We start from the raw sequence: 17,073 nt of genomic DNA on the forward strand, positions 1-17,073 counted from the left end.
TTTCCAGAGGTTACAAACAACATGATTTTGTTAAAATTAGTAGAAGTTATTTCTCGACCGAACCCATTTATACTTTTTCTCTGCACTTAGGTAATCGAAAAAAAAAAAAAAACGTCGAACGTCGGAAAAAAGTATTTTGACAAAGATAGTAATTGAGTTAATTATATGCAAGAATAAACTACAAAAGTCAATAATATTATTTGTTGAAACAAATTCGATGTTCTACATAATTGTTAAAAATTAACTCTCGATCATTCGAAAATAAAGTTAAAATAAAGAAAAGTAAGAAAAACGATTGGTTTTGTTACATTTTCTTTTATTCAACTTCAATTGGTAGAAAACTTATGTTGAGGAAACCGATGAATCGTGCGATCAAATATTTATCAGGATGCTTAGCGAGTGTTTCATCAAGCGGAATTGTTCAATTTTGGTTGTTTCATCCAAAGTTGTTTTATAACGGCTGATGAATGTTGTTTGTTAATTAGTTTGAAACGAAAACCTTACTCTCGGTGTTACTTGAGTACACCGTGTGATAGAGTTCATTTTTTACGACTTCTCTTCGTCGAGAAGGTATTGAAATAATTTGTATTTTACTGTAGAAGCCGGTAAACAACGAACAATGCCTTCGTTTTTTTTTTTTTTTTTGTATCGTTAGGAAAAATAAAAGTATGTTAAAATACTGCGTAAAATGAGAATCTTGGTGCATGTTACGCCTTCCTAGCACATATATGTATCAGTTTTATTTTGATTCGCAAATAAAATTTGAAATGGTCTACAGATGACACGTTGGCTTTTTTTTTCTTCTAATTTCACTTCCACTTTGTACCTGACACACCGTGTGATGAAAGTATTCACATTTCGGTAACATAATAGCGTTATTACAGACCAGAAACGACAGATTTATCTCTTTTTCGATGTATGTTTTTTTTTTTCTTCAATTTTTTGACGTCATTTATCTCTTCAACGAAAATTGCACAACCCTTTCTATTTGGTCTTTTTAAGTAGATTAAAGTGAATTTCGTATAATTGGACAGAGTGCTTTTAAAAGTAGACTAAATTTGGAAAAATGTATGAACAGGTAACTGCTGATGGTTCCGTAGTTAGCAGGTTTATGTAATTATTCCACAGCTCTCGTTGTCGGATTTCAAAACGTTCGGTAAAATGTGTTGTGCGAAAACACGAGCAGAGTGGATCGTAACCTCGCGTCGTCGTTAAATTCCATAAGTAATGCGAGTCGGTATCTAAGCTTCGTGGGACGCACAACGCTTGCCAACTTACATGTTTGTTTGTTAAATAACCTCCAAGCCTCAAGCAATCATGAACCAAGCGCCATGTTTGCACGTTACATTTCGCGTTACGTAAACTTGGAAATTTGAAAAGTGAGGCAACGGAAAACGGAATGAAAGAAAGAAACAAGTCAACGAAGTTAAGAAATGTGGTCAAAATTTCTACTACTACGAATTTTTTACAAAAATTTGACCGCTTCGTGTTATATCGTACAAAATTGTAAATATATATTGCTTTTCATGAACATTTGTTTATTCATTGTTTTTAAATCGTTGCGACTTGTATGCTTTTTACTGAAACAATATAAATTTTCATTACAATCTACACGTTTGTACGAAAACAATTTTTTTTTTTTTTTTTTTTTTGTACAAAATTGTACGAAATGTTCCAATTTCTCTAAAAATTAGTAGAAAATCTTAGAAATTATTTTCAACACGGTTAAGTCGTACAATTTTCTTGAAGAAAAAGGCAAAAAAAAACAAAAATCAGAAATAGTAGATCGGTATCGTAAATTATTATTTTTTTCTATTTCTAGGTTTCTTTTTCTCCAAACTTACAAATCACTGCATAATTTTGCAAATGAAACGAATTTCGTCAATCATTTTCGTTTCTATAATTCTCTGCAATTGTTCTACATGATTGAATAATTAATTTGCTGCGTAGACGATCCGTATACTAGCTGTAACTTCCACCTAGATCAGTTTCAAGCCCTATATCTTTCTTAGGCTTAGAGTTGCTAAGTGTATTACACGGGTTCTGTGATCAAAATCATAGTCCACGATACCGGTAACAGAGGGCGAGAATGAACATTGCATTACATGGTATATTCCCGTGATTATCAGCACGAATTTTGGGCATAAACAAATTCATTTTGCCATTTTTATGGTTGTTTTTGCGTGGCCAGTTCGTAATGGTTGGTGAATGGCTCAGCCGTTGATCAACTTTTGCAAATTCACTCTAAAAACTCCGTTCTGTTAACTGGTTTGGAAGAACTACAATAAGTGTAAGAAAGATAAACGCAGAAACATTTGTTGATCGTACCTCTACTCGTATTTAGAGTGTTTGATCATTTATACAGGAGGGATGAATGCTAACGTGAAATTTAGATAGCTAAGACAGATACGATCGATCGTATAGACAAGCTTCTCGAAAGTCAAAAATTTATCTTGTCAATGAAACTTGACAAGGTGATAGATTCTGATAAATCCACCAGGAAGCTTGTCGGGGAACCCGGACAAGGTGATAAACAATGCCAGCCTTGGGATGTTGATTGCCTCTCATGTAAAACGTGTAAAAGTTGATTTTCTCAAGGTGATAAAGTTCCAGAAAATCCACAAGGAAGCTTGCCGGGTGACCCGGACAAGGTGATGGATAAAACGAGCCTTGTGGAAGTTAATTTTCTCAAAGCAGATGCGCTCACTTCGAAAATTCAGAGAATTTACTTCCAACGATAACGTCAACAAAAATGCAGCACTTTATTCGATAGAAATACAGATTTTGAATTATTTGATAACTCTGATGAGTGTGACTCGATTTGTTTGCAAACCTCGATCAATGACAACTCGACGCAACGCTACTAATAATCGCACTTGATCGCTCGTCAGATGTGGTCTCGTCGGGAGACAATTTTGAATTGAACTCTAGCGTGGATATCTGGCTTTTATATGACAAGGCAGCGTTCCGGAACTGGACTGCGTAGTTAGAAATTTCGAGCAAACGCAAGTAGATAGTTTTGTTCTCGTGGCTGCGATCGATCCGGTCCTCGTGGTCCAAACCCCCACCACTTACTGTTCCCCCAAACGCTTCGATTAATATTTAACAAACTCTAAAAAGATTCTTCAAAATATCAGTTACCGCAGAGTCATAAATAATTGTTGGAATTTCTGAAATCGAGGAGCTTGAAAACTTGACGAATAGACAAAGCATTCACTGACCACCGTAAGTTGTTAAAACATGTGAGTTTACTAGCCTGTGCAGCCAATGATTTTGAAGGCATCAACTCGTCTAGTTCTCCTCTAGTTCTTCGAATTGATTTCTCTAATTGAATTTTTTGCAACGTTGTTAGTAGCGGAAGGTTTTCAGAAATAAAACATTCTGTCATAATAAAAGTTTCACTCTACCCGATGAGAATTCAACTTTTTTATTTCAGATAAATGAAAATCCTGGGACATAAGTTAAGTAAACATTCACCTTTTCGATGTTCCGTAGTAAGATTTTTTTACTGAACATCATTATTCAGAGAATGAGATCAGATTTTGAATTATCCCTGCAGTTAAAAATAACTGAACGGACTTTAATTGTTGCGGTAGTGTATGCACAGGTACAGATTTGTGTCTTCACCCAAGATGAGAGAAATCAAAGCCGATATTCATGGTATTAGTTATCTGATTATTAGTTCGTGTTTGATAAGTTCAATGCTCGATTCAGAATTTAATCTACTACAACGGTGAAAAAGACACATTATTCATCTACGCAGCTAAGTAACGATAGTTTGAGAACCAAGAGATAAATCCACTCTCTCTAATTCTATACTCTTGATACAGAAAACATTACGATTTATTGACAAATAATGTATCTTCGGAAACAAATTTTTCAGCTTACTTAATTGCCCCAAATCATCAATTTTTATTCAAAAGTTCAGAGCTCTTTTTCCAAGATTCTTCTCCTATTATCAAGTCTCGCGAAAAATATGATTTGACGAGTAATTTGGAGGTATGAAAAAAATTTGTGGCCAGCGAAATATGGGGTGAAAATTTTAACAGGAAATGGTTCGATGATTTCACTAATCGTATAAATTGACGGGGGATTTTTCATCTCCTGTTGTTTTCGTGTCGAAAACTTGCTCGCAAATTTTCTTGGAAACTGTTAAACAAAATTTGGAAACATCAAAGATTCATCTATATATGTATATAGACAGTATTCAGAAGAAGACAAAATCGAACTATGGTACGAAAAAATTGCCTCATCACCCGGACGAGCTCCGATGATGAATGGAAAACCCTGACAAGGTTATCTGAAACTCTTTTCTAGGCCCACCCTTCTCACGGTTTCGAAAATGGAGGAAAAATTATAAACGACCTGCAGAAAATTATACAGTCTGTACATGATACTTTTCGGTCAAGTCATACTTACAGATTTAACTACGCTGTTCATTCATTTTACATTAAATTTGAACACCGAAGCCGAGATATTAAAATGAATGTGTCAATATATTCTACTTCCAATATATTGCGATAATAAAATCGAATTATGATTAAATTTGGATTCATTTTTCCGATGTGAACTTGGATTGTCGTGTAGCTTCGCATGGATTTATACACTTCAAATCGTTGTGATGAGTGATTGTCCATTGAAAAGTCTTAACAAAGTCAAAAGATGATATAAAATAAGATTGTAATCAAAATGATATTTGTTAAAAATGTCGCGTATCTAATTCTGCTTATGCAAAGTGCAAAATCTTTGTTAACTAGGAACAAGGGTATCGATACGTGTGAATCATTTGACATCATCTCATATTCATGAAAATCTGTTTCCAATGCCAGTCCAATTTTCACACTTTAAAGTAAGCGGACGATAACACAAGTATAGCTATAAATATAACGAGCTTCGCGGATTTGACTCACAATCAATTGAACGGAATTAACCCGTATTAAACGTAATCTACACACCAGTTCAAATTTGCATAACCTAAAATTTTCAATTTGTGGCTCTTTTTAACGGCTTTATGTAATCGTCTTCTCCCATCACGAGAAATATGTCATCACCCTAGATTACGATCTACGCAATGTTAAAAAAAAATCAGGCTTTCAATATTTTTTTAAAAACAAATATGTTTTGTCATCATAAATCAACCATGCACTGATATTTTTCCCGAGAGCAAAACATTTCAACTTTGATAAATATTTATATAAAATGTATTTGCCTTGAATTGAAAAAATGGCGATTTTTGAAAATCTTTGTTCTGATTTCAACGTATTTTGACTATTACAGTATCATTTTTTGCAATCGAGATTATTACTGATCGATTCTTGTAAAACTTTATCCCAAGAAACATTGGCCATAAATACCTTTTGGTTGGTTATAGAAGAGTTATGGTATTTGGAAAATGCAAAATTTCAAATCACCATAGTGTCGTTAGTATATGTGCTTAACAGGGGGGAGGGGGTGTGGTTACTATGGGATTGTAACAGATGTATATTTGCACGAGATTTCAGAGAACGTGTAGCTTTCGGTTTTAGAAATAGCATTGGTCGGTATAACCGCGACAAGCTTATAATATAGGAAGCTTGCGATACCACAGACAATGTAGACTTATGATACTGACCCTGAGGGACTGTAATCAGACCGTGTCGAAATCCCACAGATACCTACAGTTGGACCGCAGGAAATATAATTGTTGTCGACAGACCGTATAATGCACGAAAGCGTATTCAAGTGTACATGGGGGGTTCCATGGGGTTTCAGCCAGAGTCTGACGGTCATCATTTATAATTTTATTGTAGCCTCGGTATGCGATAGTGCTCTCAAATACAACGGCCTCTATTTCTCTCTTTCTCAGCCATGCACTCGCCGTTCCGAAGTTTCTAGAAATCATCAAACTTCGAACATTCCGGCCAATATCAAGGATCTGAACGAAACTGCAAAAATCTGCTCTGCGGAATTACGAAAATTTTAAGATCTTCCAGAGAGTGACGTCATTATTCACTTCGATGTTGTGAATTATTTGCTACTGTTATAACTCCATTTGTTATTTCTGATTTTTCGGCATACTCTGAAAATCTGAAAAGAGTTACAGGAAATTTTAGACGAACAAGTGTCATCAGCGTATCAAATGATTTAGACAAACAACCGAAAAATTTTCATCGCATTCTGTTTATCGGTTAGTTCTATTTGTGATTTGGTTGTGTTACTTGAGACCTTGGGTCTTGTGTACTGTAAAACGATTCTGAGGAATCAGTTTTAAGACAAAGAGAATCTGGTTTTTGAAAATCTCAAAAATTTTCTCCTTTTAAATCCCGTAATTCACGGCACGTTATTTATCCAAAAAACGCGCATCGAGCTATTAAAGGTGCCAAAAGCTTCTCACTTGAGCTTTCCGATCGATAAAAACTTGAACAAATTTGCATGGGACTGAAATACCTTTTTCGCTGATTCTAGTTTTTTAGTTCAACATTGTGCAAATATTACGCTAATATGAGCCGCTGAAAAATTGAGAGAACGTGCAAAATTGGGGAATTGTAACTGGGCCCTTATTAGGCTTTAAGGGTATGTGGTACGCCTACTCTTATCGACCGAGAAAATACACTCTTTTTCTTCTTACATTAAATGAACAAACGAACCGAAACGGTTGAAATTTCGATGGCGGATCGCTTTTTACTAAGGCACACAAGAGTCGTCAAAAAAATGTGTGGTTTTTTGACACATCTTACTATTCCTACATTTTCCGCATTTCAGGAGCCAAAAACGTGCGTAATTGAGATACTTTGCGCAATTCCGAAAAGTACGAGGAGTAAAACGAACCATCGCAAGCCTGTTTTAACGCAATATTGAAGTCGTTAGACGAGAGCTTTGCAGAGAACCTTAAAAATACAGACAGTAAGTAATGCCTGAAATGTAATTCGAGGCCCGTTCTGTGGCGAGGCTTTTCCTGCTGAATAATAATTCCTAAACGTGGTACCAGATAAAAAAAAAAAAAAAAAACATACAAAAACAAAAAAAGAAAAAAAAATCCGACAAGAAAGTAAAAAGAAAACGATGAAAATTAAAGCGAAGGGTAGAAGTTTAACGAGTTCCTAACGGACAGTCCATAAAATATTAAAAGCGTGAACCCCGCAGCAATTCAGGCTCGCAATAAAAGGGTAAAACAGGTAAACACCTCGAGCGAGTTGACGGTTTCAATTTACAACATGGAATGTGTGTTGCTGGCTGTTTATTTTTTAACTTGCATATACATGGGACATGACATTGAAGTTAGGTCGTGCCGACACACGCGAACTTGTATGCATGTGTGCGTGTGTGTGTGTGTGTGGGGGGGACCTCAGGGTAAGACATAGGAACAACCGCGCGCGACAATTTGCGAAGTAATTAAACCCTGGCTACGGACAAGAAAACTTGGAGCGTAATTTTAAAACAATTATAAGTCGTAATTAATTCGTGGAATTCGTGTTACTAATTAGAGAATTTCCAAGGAGTGAGGGGGGAGGGGGGGGGAGTGATACCAGAATCGAGACCTCTGCACAGCGTCTCGCGTCTCCCCCCCCCCCCCCCCCCCCCTCGCCCCCGCCACCTCACCCTTCCCCTCCCTTGCCTTTGGTGCAGTTTACGCGGAGCAACACCGAGGCCTTGGAGTACCCTGTTATTTAGTAATTAAACAGTTGACTTTGTTAATTAAAGTTAGCGGTTAAGAACCGAATTGAATATCTCGCGACCATCAACTCAGACAGGAGCAGAGTGAACAAGAACGTCACCGTGAAACGTTGTTTAGTATACATTTTACATCCAAGTTTTGTTCGTTGATGAAAAGTTAACAATGTTGCTGTATGCGGATTAAACTGAAGAAAAATACTTTCGGAAATGTTGCTGAACGCGTTTTTTTTTTTTTTTTTTTTGGTTCAAGCGAGTTATTCGGCGTTCGTGACGTTAGCAGTTATTGATATCTGGAACTCACGGACTTTTTTTTATACACTTTTTATACATGGAAAATAAATTCTTTTACTCAGTATTTGAGAAAAAAAAAAAATTATCAACATGTTAATGTGAGATTCGAATTGAGAATTTCAATTTTCGAAATTACTGATCAGTTTCTTTTTTCCATAACTCTCAACGTGCTCTATGATATTATGTTAATTTTACGTACCCTCTGCAGAGTTATCATGTAGATGGCTGTACCTTTATTTATGTTTTGCTAATTTGCGCCAGGCATAAACTCGAACTAACTTTCCTTACATTTCCCTAACTACTCACACGAAATGTCCCCTGACACTTCCAAGCTTTATACAATTATGGTTTCCGGATGCCGGATTTCACTCTGAATTATTTTCAAAAAATTTCTAACAATTTGGTTAATTCAAATGAAAATACAAGGCTACTGTTTTCTATAGCGTAGTGAAAAACATTTTTTCAATTCATTTGTTATTCGAATTTTTTGTAGTAAATTAAACAAATTTCCAATTGATTCAAAGTAGAGATTAGTCAATTATTTTGCATCCTCGCCACAACGTGAGACATAAATTTTTAGTAATACAATTCGGTTTTGACTTTCGAATTGTTGACTGCGATTTTAAAAATGCGTACCGACACAGACGCGTGTCTTTGGAAATCACCTGATCTGGAAAAAACTACGTTTTTATCAAAAATTATTATTCATAGTGAAAGTATTGCGAAAAAAATGTGAGGATAAGTCGTGAAAAATTTCATCAAAAAAATTCTAAAATTCTACAGTCACGCGATGAATGAAAAAAAATTAGACGGTACACGGAATTCACCTCCGGCCTGTTTAGAATTGATTGTCTTTTTACAGAAGTACGAAGTGATGCTTGCGACTAATTATGAGCTGAAAATTTTCTCTGGTGAATATTCGAACAAATTCCCACGTATAAAGATGAAAATAATTTTTCCGTGTAAGAATTAACGATACACACATGCAACAAGGGTAAGTGTTTTTGAAAGTTCAACAACGCGACGGAGCGCATGCATGCCACATCCGTTCAGGGGGTAGGTTTAACTAATTAATTAATTATAACGGGAGCCACGAAAGGCGGACGGATTTGCCAGCTTAAAGCGGGCTTCGCGGCTGACGGTGGTTACGTAATTAGTCAAGGGTCGCTAAAGTCGAGCTAAGGACGTCAATCACTATGGATATAGTGCAGCGAAAACTTCTTCGGTAATACCCATATATCGGCAGGGCGCGATTCACAGCTGTGGAATATCCGTTTTAATCTAACCCGAAGAAGGTTCCGAGACTTGATCGAATGATGAACAAATCGCATCATAATTACTGTTTTCACAAGCATCGTCATCACGAGCACCGTCTTGTCAAAGATTTGCAACACTTGTTACATTTAACTAGGAAAACATTGTATCTTGCAATATAAATTGACACTCGAAAAAGAGCTCTTACCTTTGCGTCGTCCAAAAAAATCCACGATGTAGATTCTTGCTCAATTCAGGTTTCCCTATCGGTTTGGATATTCAATAGTTCGAAAGATTGAAAAAGAAATTGTTACGATTTAGAAAACTTTCGAGGATTTCACACGATTTATTAAAGATAGGTTTGTAGATTTCAATGAAATATAATAGATTTTTCATGAATTCGTACGTTCCACGTGATAGCAAATATTTTTACGTGATTTCCAAAAAGTTCAGCTAATGTCAGGGATTTGCTTCAATGAGATTCTGTAAATGGTTAGATTTTTATTTTCAAGATTAATAATTTTGGTAACTCCATTTCTCTGGCACTCGTTTATCTCCACTTATTGTTACATAGATAAGATCTTATCTTTGCTGAACAATGTAACGTATGCAAATGGTCCAATATCCAATGAGTCATTTGACTTTTGTCAAATTGACCTGCACCATAAATCTATCACTAAGTTGACTGAATCAGCTTTACTTGATTCCAAAGTAAACTCTTTTCCAGCATAAGGCTTAAATTATGCAATGAAATCGTTATATCATCAATTGTTGTACCGTCAGATCAGGGGGAATTTTACGGGGTGGAAAAAGTGGATGAAAATGGTACCGAATGAGAAAAGCACTGTCATTTCACCATAGATTTTATTATCCGAAAACCTATACTGTGATATAGAACGCTATTAAGTATCACCTATCTATATACATAATTAATAATTTGTTTCTTGTTTTTCGTTCGTTCAAACTTTCTTCGCTTCAAATCTATTTTTAAAATAATATTGATAATATCTGTTACAATATTACGCTTGGCAATTCGAAGTTTTAAATTTTGGCAGGAATCACACGTGGTTTTTTTTAATTTAATTGTTTTATTATTCGTAAGTCCTTAATTTAACAAATCACGAATCAGCGATTTGTTTTGCCATGTCCTCCGTCCGTGAGCTCTCATCAGATCAAGGACACCCCAGGCTTCTGGGCTGCCGGTAATTATCTTGGGATTAGGGGTCGTTGAGGGGTGCGTTTACCGAAACCATTGTCGTTGTACCTACAGTAATTTACCGCCGAGGGGAGGAATCGCTTCGGATTGGTCTCGTTCCGGAACTGTTATAAGTTCAGGATGGAATTAGTCGGCCTAGGGAGCCGGTGATGGCCGATCACGACCTCCTTCTTGGCCGAGCGTCTTTGCTGGACTCTATTAACCGTAACTAGCTGAATGTCGGAAATGTAAGCAAGTCTCCCAACTACCCGAATCCCTATTTCTGTAAGCCTTGAGAATCCGGGGTAATCTGATAGTCTTGTTTAAAGGGTTAGCCACGCATGTTTCAAGGGAAGATTTCGCGGGCTGAGATCTCAGTTTTCAAGCATCAGCAGAACCTTAAATCACTAGCAAGCTGTATTCTTGCCACAATTTTACATCGCCTGAAGCACAGATAAACAACAAGTGAATATTGGAAACGATTCTGTGACCAAAATAAAACTTCAGGTGAGACGTTGGCGGCCATGTTAGTTTGGTGACAAGATGGCTTTCGCGTTTTTGAGTTTCGGTTGAGTTGTAGTTCAACGGTTGAACCTTGAGCGTCGCAAACGGAGGACAAAACTAGATGTCGGTATACTTTGTTGCTGGACTGCTAAATGTTACGTATGTATAATACATATATATTTAAATATACATATATTCATATTCATATACCTATATTTATATTTATTTCTTCTATGTGTGTGTATAACATAATACGTATGTACGATTATTGGGTTTTTTTTTCATCCTCTGGCTACAGCACTTTAGATGCGATTGGTATGTTTGAACTAGGTATTCTTCGTGAAATCTGACAACTTGTTGCTTGTCTTTATACTATAATTTATGTACAAACATTCCTTATTACACACCGACACGTCAAATTCGACTACGTCCAAAAAAAATTTGAAAAATCAGTCTTCGTATGAAAGTCAAAAATTAAAGTGTATCATCATTACACATGCATAATTTCAACGTCATAAATACACTCCGAATTAATATGAACATGGAATTTACTAAATTCATTTTTTGCCTTTTTGGCATACTCGTAACACTTGTTCAAATTGATGGTAATTTTAAGTTTGTTTCCTTCTTTACTCACAATTAATTACTATTCATAATATATTAAATTGAAAGTTTGATGCACTTTTTTTTACGTTGAATTTGACTTTCGCAAATCAATTTTGGATTTTTAAAGTCCTCGATGATTACGCTTTTTTGAAAACAATTTGCACTTATATTTTAAAACATGTTTATATCTGACGATTCATGTAGTTAAATACGTAATTTAACCTACTTTACATTTATTGTTTTTAATGTTACTCAATTTAACACACAATTGTCACTTCACGTGATGAGCGTCGTAATATCGACGTATATTTAAACAGTCTCAGAACTTTTAGGTTTTCACCGAACTGAGTCACGACTTTGTGACCCATGGTGGGGTAATTAAAGCATGGAAACGTTCTTGCAATATCATCACAGTTCACGTTACAGTATGACGATTATCGATAAGTATTTTGAAAACGAGCCTCCAATCTCACAGAGCAATTACCAAGGTTATATCACCTACGCGAGCACGATCATCTACTAATTCCTTTCCAGACATCAGTCAACGGAATATCTGACTGCAGTTAGAGATGTTGCTCATCTCTATCTCGTGCTCACTTGGGCTTCGGTGAGACTTGGAGGCCTTTGGCTACGAGTTCAGGGGCGTGGCACCAATGTTGCTGATGAAACTTGGGCAGGAGTTTTCACTGCGATCAGCACCTTGGAGAGAGAAGTGCCGATAGGACATATACTCTGGTGGATTGGTCGGGAGAGGCTGCTCTCGCTTTATGGCGGCTCTTTGCTTTTTCATTTTCATGTAACCCAGCACTGATACCAGTACGACAAATACGACGAAGCCCATGCAGCTGCCGACTATCAGGCCCAGTCTCCGGGTCAGAATACTGGCAAGTCCTCCACGGTCCCCGACTGCCCCATCTCCGACGATCGAGTCCGGAGCATCCAGGGTCCGTACCTCGGTGCAACGACTCATAGGGGAGTCGACCATAACCGGAAGCGCAGAACCCTCGATGACGTCGTCATGAGAGGCGTTCAACTGCCAGGATGACATTCCTTCCGGTATCGGGTTCCCCCAGCTTCCAAGACCAAGGACGCAAATGAGGTACCTGGTGTCCGAAGCGAGTTTCGATAGTTTCACCGAGCGCGCCTTTGGATCGAGTAGTTTGCCTCGAACCTGTGGATGAAGAGGTCACCTTGGTTAGTTTGTCTCTGATTTAACAGAGCGATCGCTGGCTGTGTTACCTCGTCGACGTTGTCCAGGGCGTGATAAGCCACTTGGTATCCGTAGAGACCCGAGTGGTTGCGGCTCTGCCAGGAGACGAGGACCGAGAAAGGCTGGATGTCCTGGATCGCCAGCTTGAGCACCAAAGGCGCCGAGCAGAAAGCGTGCGGGTCAAGGTCGAGGAAGACCAAACCACGGAGCTCCGGGGGCTGCTCGCATCGCAGTAATCCTCCTTCGACGTCACCGACTCCAACTCCACCCCTGCCTCGACCTCTCCCTCGACCCACACCACCAACCAGCTTCTGATGATCCCGCAACCACTCCCACAACTCCTGGGACTCGCAGCCACAGTGAAGAGGGTTTTCTGCAAAACCAGAAGTCGTTCGAGCGGAGAAATTTTTTACAAACACCTCTTTCGGCACGTTCGTTACATGGCGTCAGATTCCAACGATACCTTATTTAGGAAAGGTCGCAGGTTTTTTGAAGGTCCGTACGGATCTTAAATGCTTCGTAAATTAACCAACGTACAAAATCGCTTAGAGAGAAAGAAAATAAGTCATAAAAACTGCAAAGAATCAAAACGTTGATGCATGTCGATAGTGTGGGAAATTGTTGAGGAAGTTTGTGCGCGGTCAAGCTTGACCTGGCTTGGGATGGAAAAGGAAGGGTCAAATGGATCTTGGGGCTAAGGAGAGCGGAGATTGAACCCAATTCTAGTGAGTGAGGCAGGGCATCTGGGTTTGCGAGTTTGACAGGGAGAGAGCAAATATTATGGGGTAGAAAATCTACTTGCCTTCGGCTCTTAGGCTTCGTATCTGCGTCTCTAGGGGCCTGAAGGCGTTCAACGGCAAATTTTCCAAGTAATTTCTACTCAAGTCCAGCAACCGAAGCTTCTTCAAAGGTCTGAACGCCTCGCTGGCGATTGCGTTTATCCAGTTTCCGTACAAGTGTAACTCTACAAGGCTGATTAAATTCTTGAATGTCACTTTTCCGACGTTTCCAATCTGATTGTAAGAGAGATCGAGCACTTGGAGCGACTTAAGATCGGATGGAAATTCCTCTAGTTCTTTTAATCTGTTGTGCGTTAGATTGAGTATCCGGAGATGCTCGAGACCCTGCAGTCTTTCTTGGGGTACGATTTCCATGCTATTCATTCCCATGTGCAGTGTGAGCAGATTTGGTAGGCTTCGAAAGGCTCCGGGCGAAATTCTCGATATGCAATTCTGACTCAGATAGAGGTGCTGTAGAGCGGGAAAGGCTTCAAAGTCCTGGGACGTGACAATGCTTAAGTTAGTCCCAGATATGTGGATCTCTTGAAGAAGCGGATACATCGCCTCCGAGGGTAAATCGTGAATTCTGTTCAGTGGATTCCTGGTCAGATTTAGCCAAACCAGACTGGGCAGATTCTGACCAGACAGCGCGACCGCTGGAATTTGTCGGAACTTGTTCTCAGCAAGATCGACCCGTCGCAGCATCAACGAGTGAACGAAAAAGTTTGCCGGAAGAGCATTCAGGTGGTTGTGGCTCAGGTCTACCGACAAAAGTCGGGATAGATTTGCAGTCGCGAATCCGGACATCGTTACGATACGATTTTTGCTCAGGTCCAACTCTCTCAGATATTTCAGCCCGGCGAAACTTGCCACATCAACAGTCACCAGGAGGTTCTGCGAAAGTGAAAGTATCTCGAGGTTCAGAGCGCTGGAGAGTGCGGAGTACGGGATTTCAAGGAATCGATTATCGTCGAGCCTTATCTCCCTGAGCGACAAAAGTCCGTCGAATATTCCCGGCGGTAGTAATCTCAGCAAATTTTTGCAAGCGTGTAGCCTCGCCAGGTTTCGATTTATTGCAAAAATGTTCTCCGGCAATTGGACCAGCTGCGCGTCGTCCATAAATAGATTTTGAAGAGCGGGCAGGCCGTTGAAACTGTGCTCAGTGAGCTCGGTGAAATTATTCCCAGAGATGGCGAGTATGCGAAGGCCAGGAATATCGAGTCGACGAAGCGCAGTTGCCGTCAAGGCGTTGTTCTCCATGTTGAGATCGGTCAGGTTGCCCAAGCCCCGAAATGCGCCGTGTTCCACGTTAATAATCGAGCAATTTTTCAGATTCAGAATCTTGATTGGAAGCCCTTCCTGAAAAATAGCGTCGTGAAGGATCGACAAGTGGTTGTCGGACAGATCGAGAATGCTAAGCTTCTTCAGAGCCGTCAACGCGTACGGATCCAGTCGTCTGAGCCCGTTGTCTCGTAGGTACAACTCTTCGAGCTCATGGAGTTCCGAAAACGTTCTTGCTGTCACGTGGCTTAGGCGATTCATGCTCAGTTCTAGAAATTTGAGAGCTTGCATTGGCTGAAAGGCTGCGTCTTCGATACGAGATATGGAATTGTTGGTCAGGTACAGACGTTCGACGAGGAGGAGATCTCGAAAAAGAGGTGCCTGAAGGTGGGTTAATTTATTATGCCCAAGCCACATTATGCGGACCGAAGCTTGTCCGCGCAGTGAGTCGTTATGCAAAACACCGAGACCATTACTGTCCAGCTGGATAGATACCAAGGAACTTCCGCCGGCTCCGTTGGTAGTGGAATCTCCGGAGGAAAGCTGGAAGACATCACCCAGAACGGTAAGAAGATTTCCTTGCAAATTGACGTGTTGAAGACTGTGCAAGGTTCGAAGAGCACCAGTTTCTATATCCGTTATGGCATTGCTTTGCAAGTGTAGTTCGAGAAGGACCGGAAGTGGTGAAAATACCCCCCTCTTAACCTCCTTTATTTGGTTATCCTGAAGTCGGAGTTCACGCAGTTGTCGCAGCTTTGAAAAGGTGCCAACGTCCAGCTCGCGGATTTTATTACCGTCCAACGACAACGAGGACAAATTTTCCGAGTGTTCTAAAAATTCTTTGGGAACTTTCTCGATGTAATTATTACTCAGATGTAGTTGGGCCAGCTGGCTCAAAGTCACTAACCCTCTAGGGTCTATCCTCCGAATTGCATTCTGCTGCAAGTAAACAACAGCCAAACTGATACTTCCTGCAAATGCATCGCCTGGTATATCCAGAATGTTATTTTCTGCCAGATACAACTCCCGGAGTTCTGGGAGGTTGGCAAATACTCCACCGATGTAATGAACATGGTTGTGGCTCAGCTCTATAGTGCGGAGGCGGTCGTTTGCTTTGAAGGTCGCTACGTCAAGGAAGACGATTTTGTTGTGGCTAAGGTCGATGGACTCCAAGTCCTTCAGGGAGACAAAGGAATCCTTGTGTATCGTCTCGATGGAATTATAGTAGAGGGAAAGCGTGTGGAGTATCGGGCACGGCCGAAAGCAGTCCTCGGAAAGCTTATCAAAATTATTACTGCTCAGATCCAGCATGAGCAGCGAACTGAGGGTCGAATACCCATCGTTAGGCAGCTCGGATATTTCGTTCCATGCCAATCTGAGGGAGGCAAGATTCTCAAGTCTCCTTAGTGGTGCCATGGGAAAAATCTTAAGTTTGTTTTCCGCCAAGTCAAGGTTGCTCAGGTTTTCCTCCAAACCGGCAAACGCGTACTCGGATATCTTTGATATTTGGTTACCCTTCACGCTGAGCTTCATCAACTTTAGACCGTAGAAGCAAAAGGAGGGCAGGTCGTGTATCAGGTTTGCCTCGAGATCCAGTGCCGCTAGCTTATGGAGATCAGTCAAAGCTTTTTGGGGGACTTGCGGCAGTCGTCCGGACACCAAAGCCAGAGATTCCAGGCTCTGTCTCAGATTTTTGAAAGCTGTTTCACTCACTTCCCGTATTGCTGAGTGGGATATCTGTAAATACCGGATTTGTGAACCTGGCGGAAACGCGATTTCCTTCAGCTCCTCGACCGTCCTGTCAAGCTCATAGACGCTCAGCGACTGCACCAGCGTATCCGTTCCTAGAAAGAGTTCACCCCTGCCATTACACAGTGGATCAAGTTAAAGATACATCTTGTCAATGGTTGATAATCACTTGAATTGCGCAAAAATCGGTGTTTGTTTTCCAGGCTGCATGATAACTTTGAACTGTAAAAGATATATGGAAATGGATTTTCATGAGCAGAGGATCATTGTTATACGTGGCTAGCGATTTGTAAGTATAAATGTTATTTTGGAAATTAACAAACTGGAAAAATTTTAATGAAAATCGAGGCCCATTCTGCATCTCTTACGCCAGTGACAACGGCACTCACCATTACCAGCTTTTGAGTACTTGTGATTATGAGAAACAGTGAATGATAAATTCACAAGTTTTCGAACTTGATCATTACGTTCGCTTTTCTAATCATTGTAAATTTTCTCAGTTTTCACTCGCTCTTGGCAATTAAATCTTTTTACACTTCTATATAAACACT

At 39.5% G+C, this 17,073-nt stretch overlaps 1 protein-coding gene across 4 annotated transcripts in view; it reads right to left on the reverse strand.

Annotated features, from left to right (window-relative positions):
• Positions 1–9,746: 9,746 nt before the first annotated feature.
• LOC124179624 (protein artichoke) overlaps positions 9,747–17,073 on the reverse strand; it is a 120,556-nt gene continuing 113,229 nt past the window's right edge. For 3 of the 4 annotated variants that reach the window (XM_046564210.1, XM_046564211.1, XM_046564209.1), the window contains 3 exons: positions 13,516–16,617; positions 12,743–13,086; positions 9,748–12,674 (listed from right to left, as the gene is read on the reverse strand). In XM_046564210.1, the coding sequence (XP_046420166.1) occupies positions 12,132–12,674; positions 12,743–13,086; positions 13,516–16,617 (3,989 nt within the window). In that variant the 3' untranslated portion in view covers positions 9,748–12,131. Of the gene's footprint in view, positions 12,675–12,742; positions 13,087–13,515; positions 16,618–17,073 lie in introns of all 4 variants that reach the window. The other variant, XM_046564214.1, reaches the window with a different exon arrangement.

This window comes from Neodiprion fabricii, chromosome 4 (genome assembly GCF_021155785.1).
Source record: "Neodiprion fabricii isolate iyNeoFabr1 chromosome 4, iyNeoFabr1.1, whole genome shotgun sequence".
In the NCBI taxonomy this organism is placed as follows: domain Eukaryota; kingdom Metazoa; phylum Arthropoda; class Insecta; order Hymenoptera; family Diprionidae; genus Neodiprion; species Neodiprion fabricii.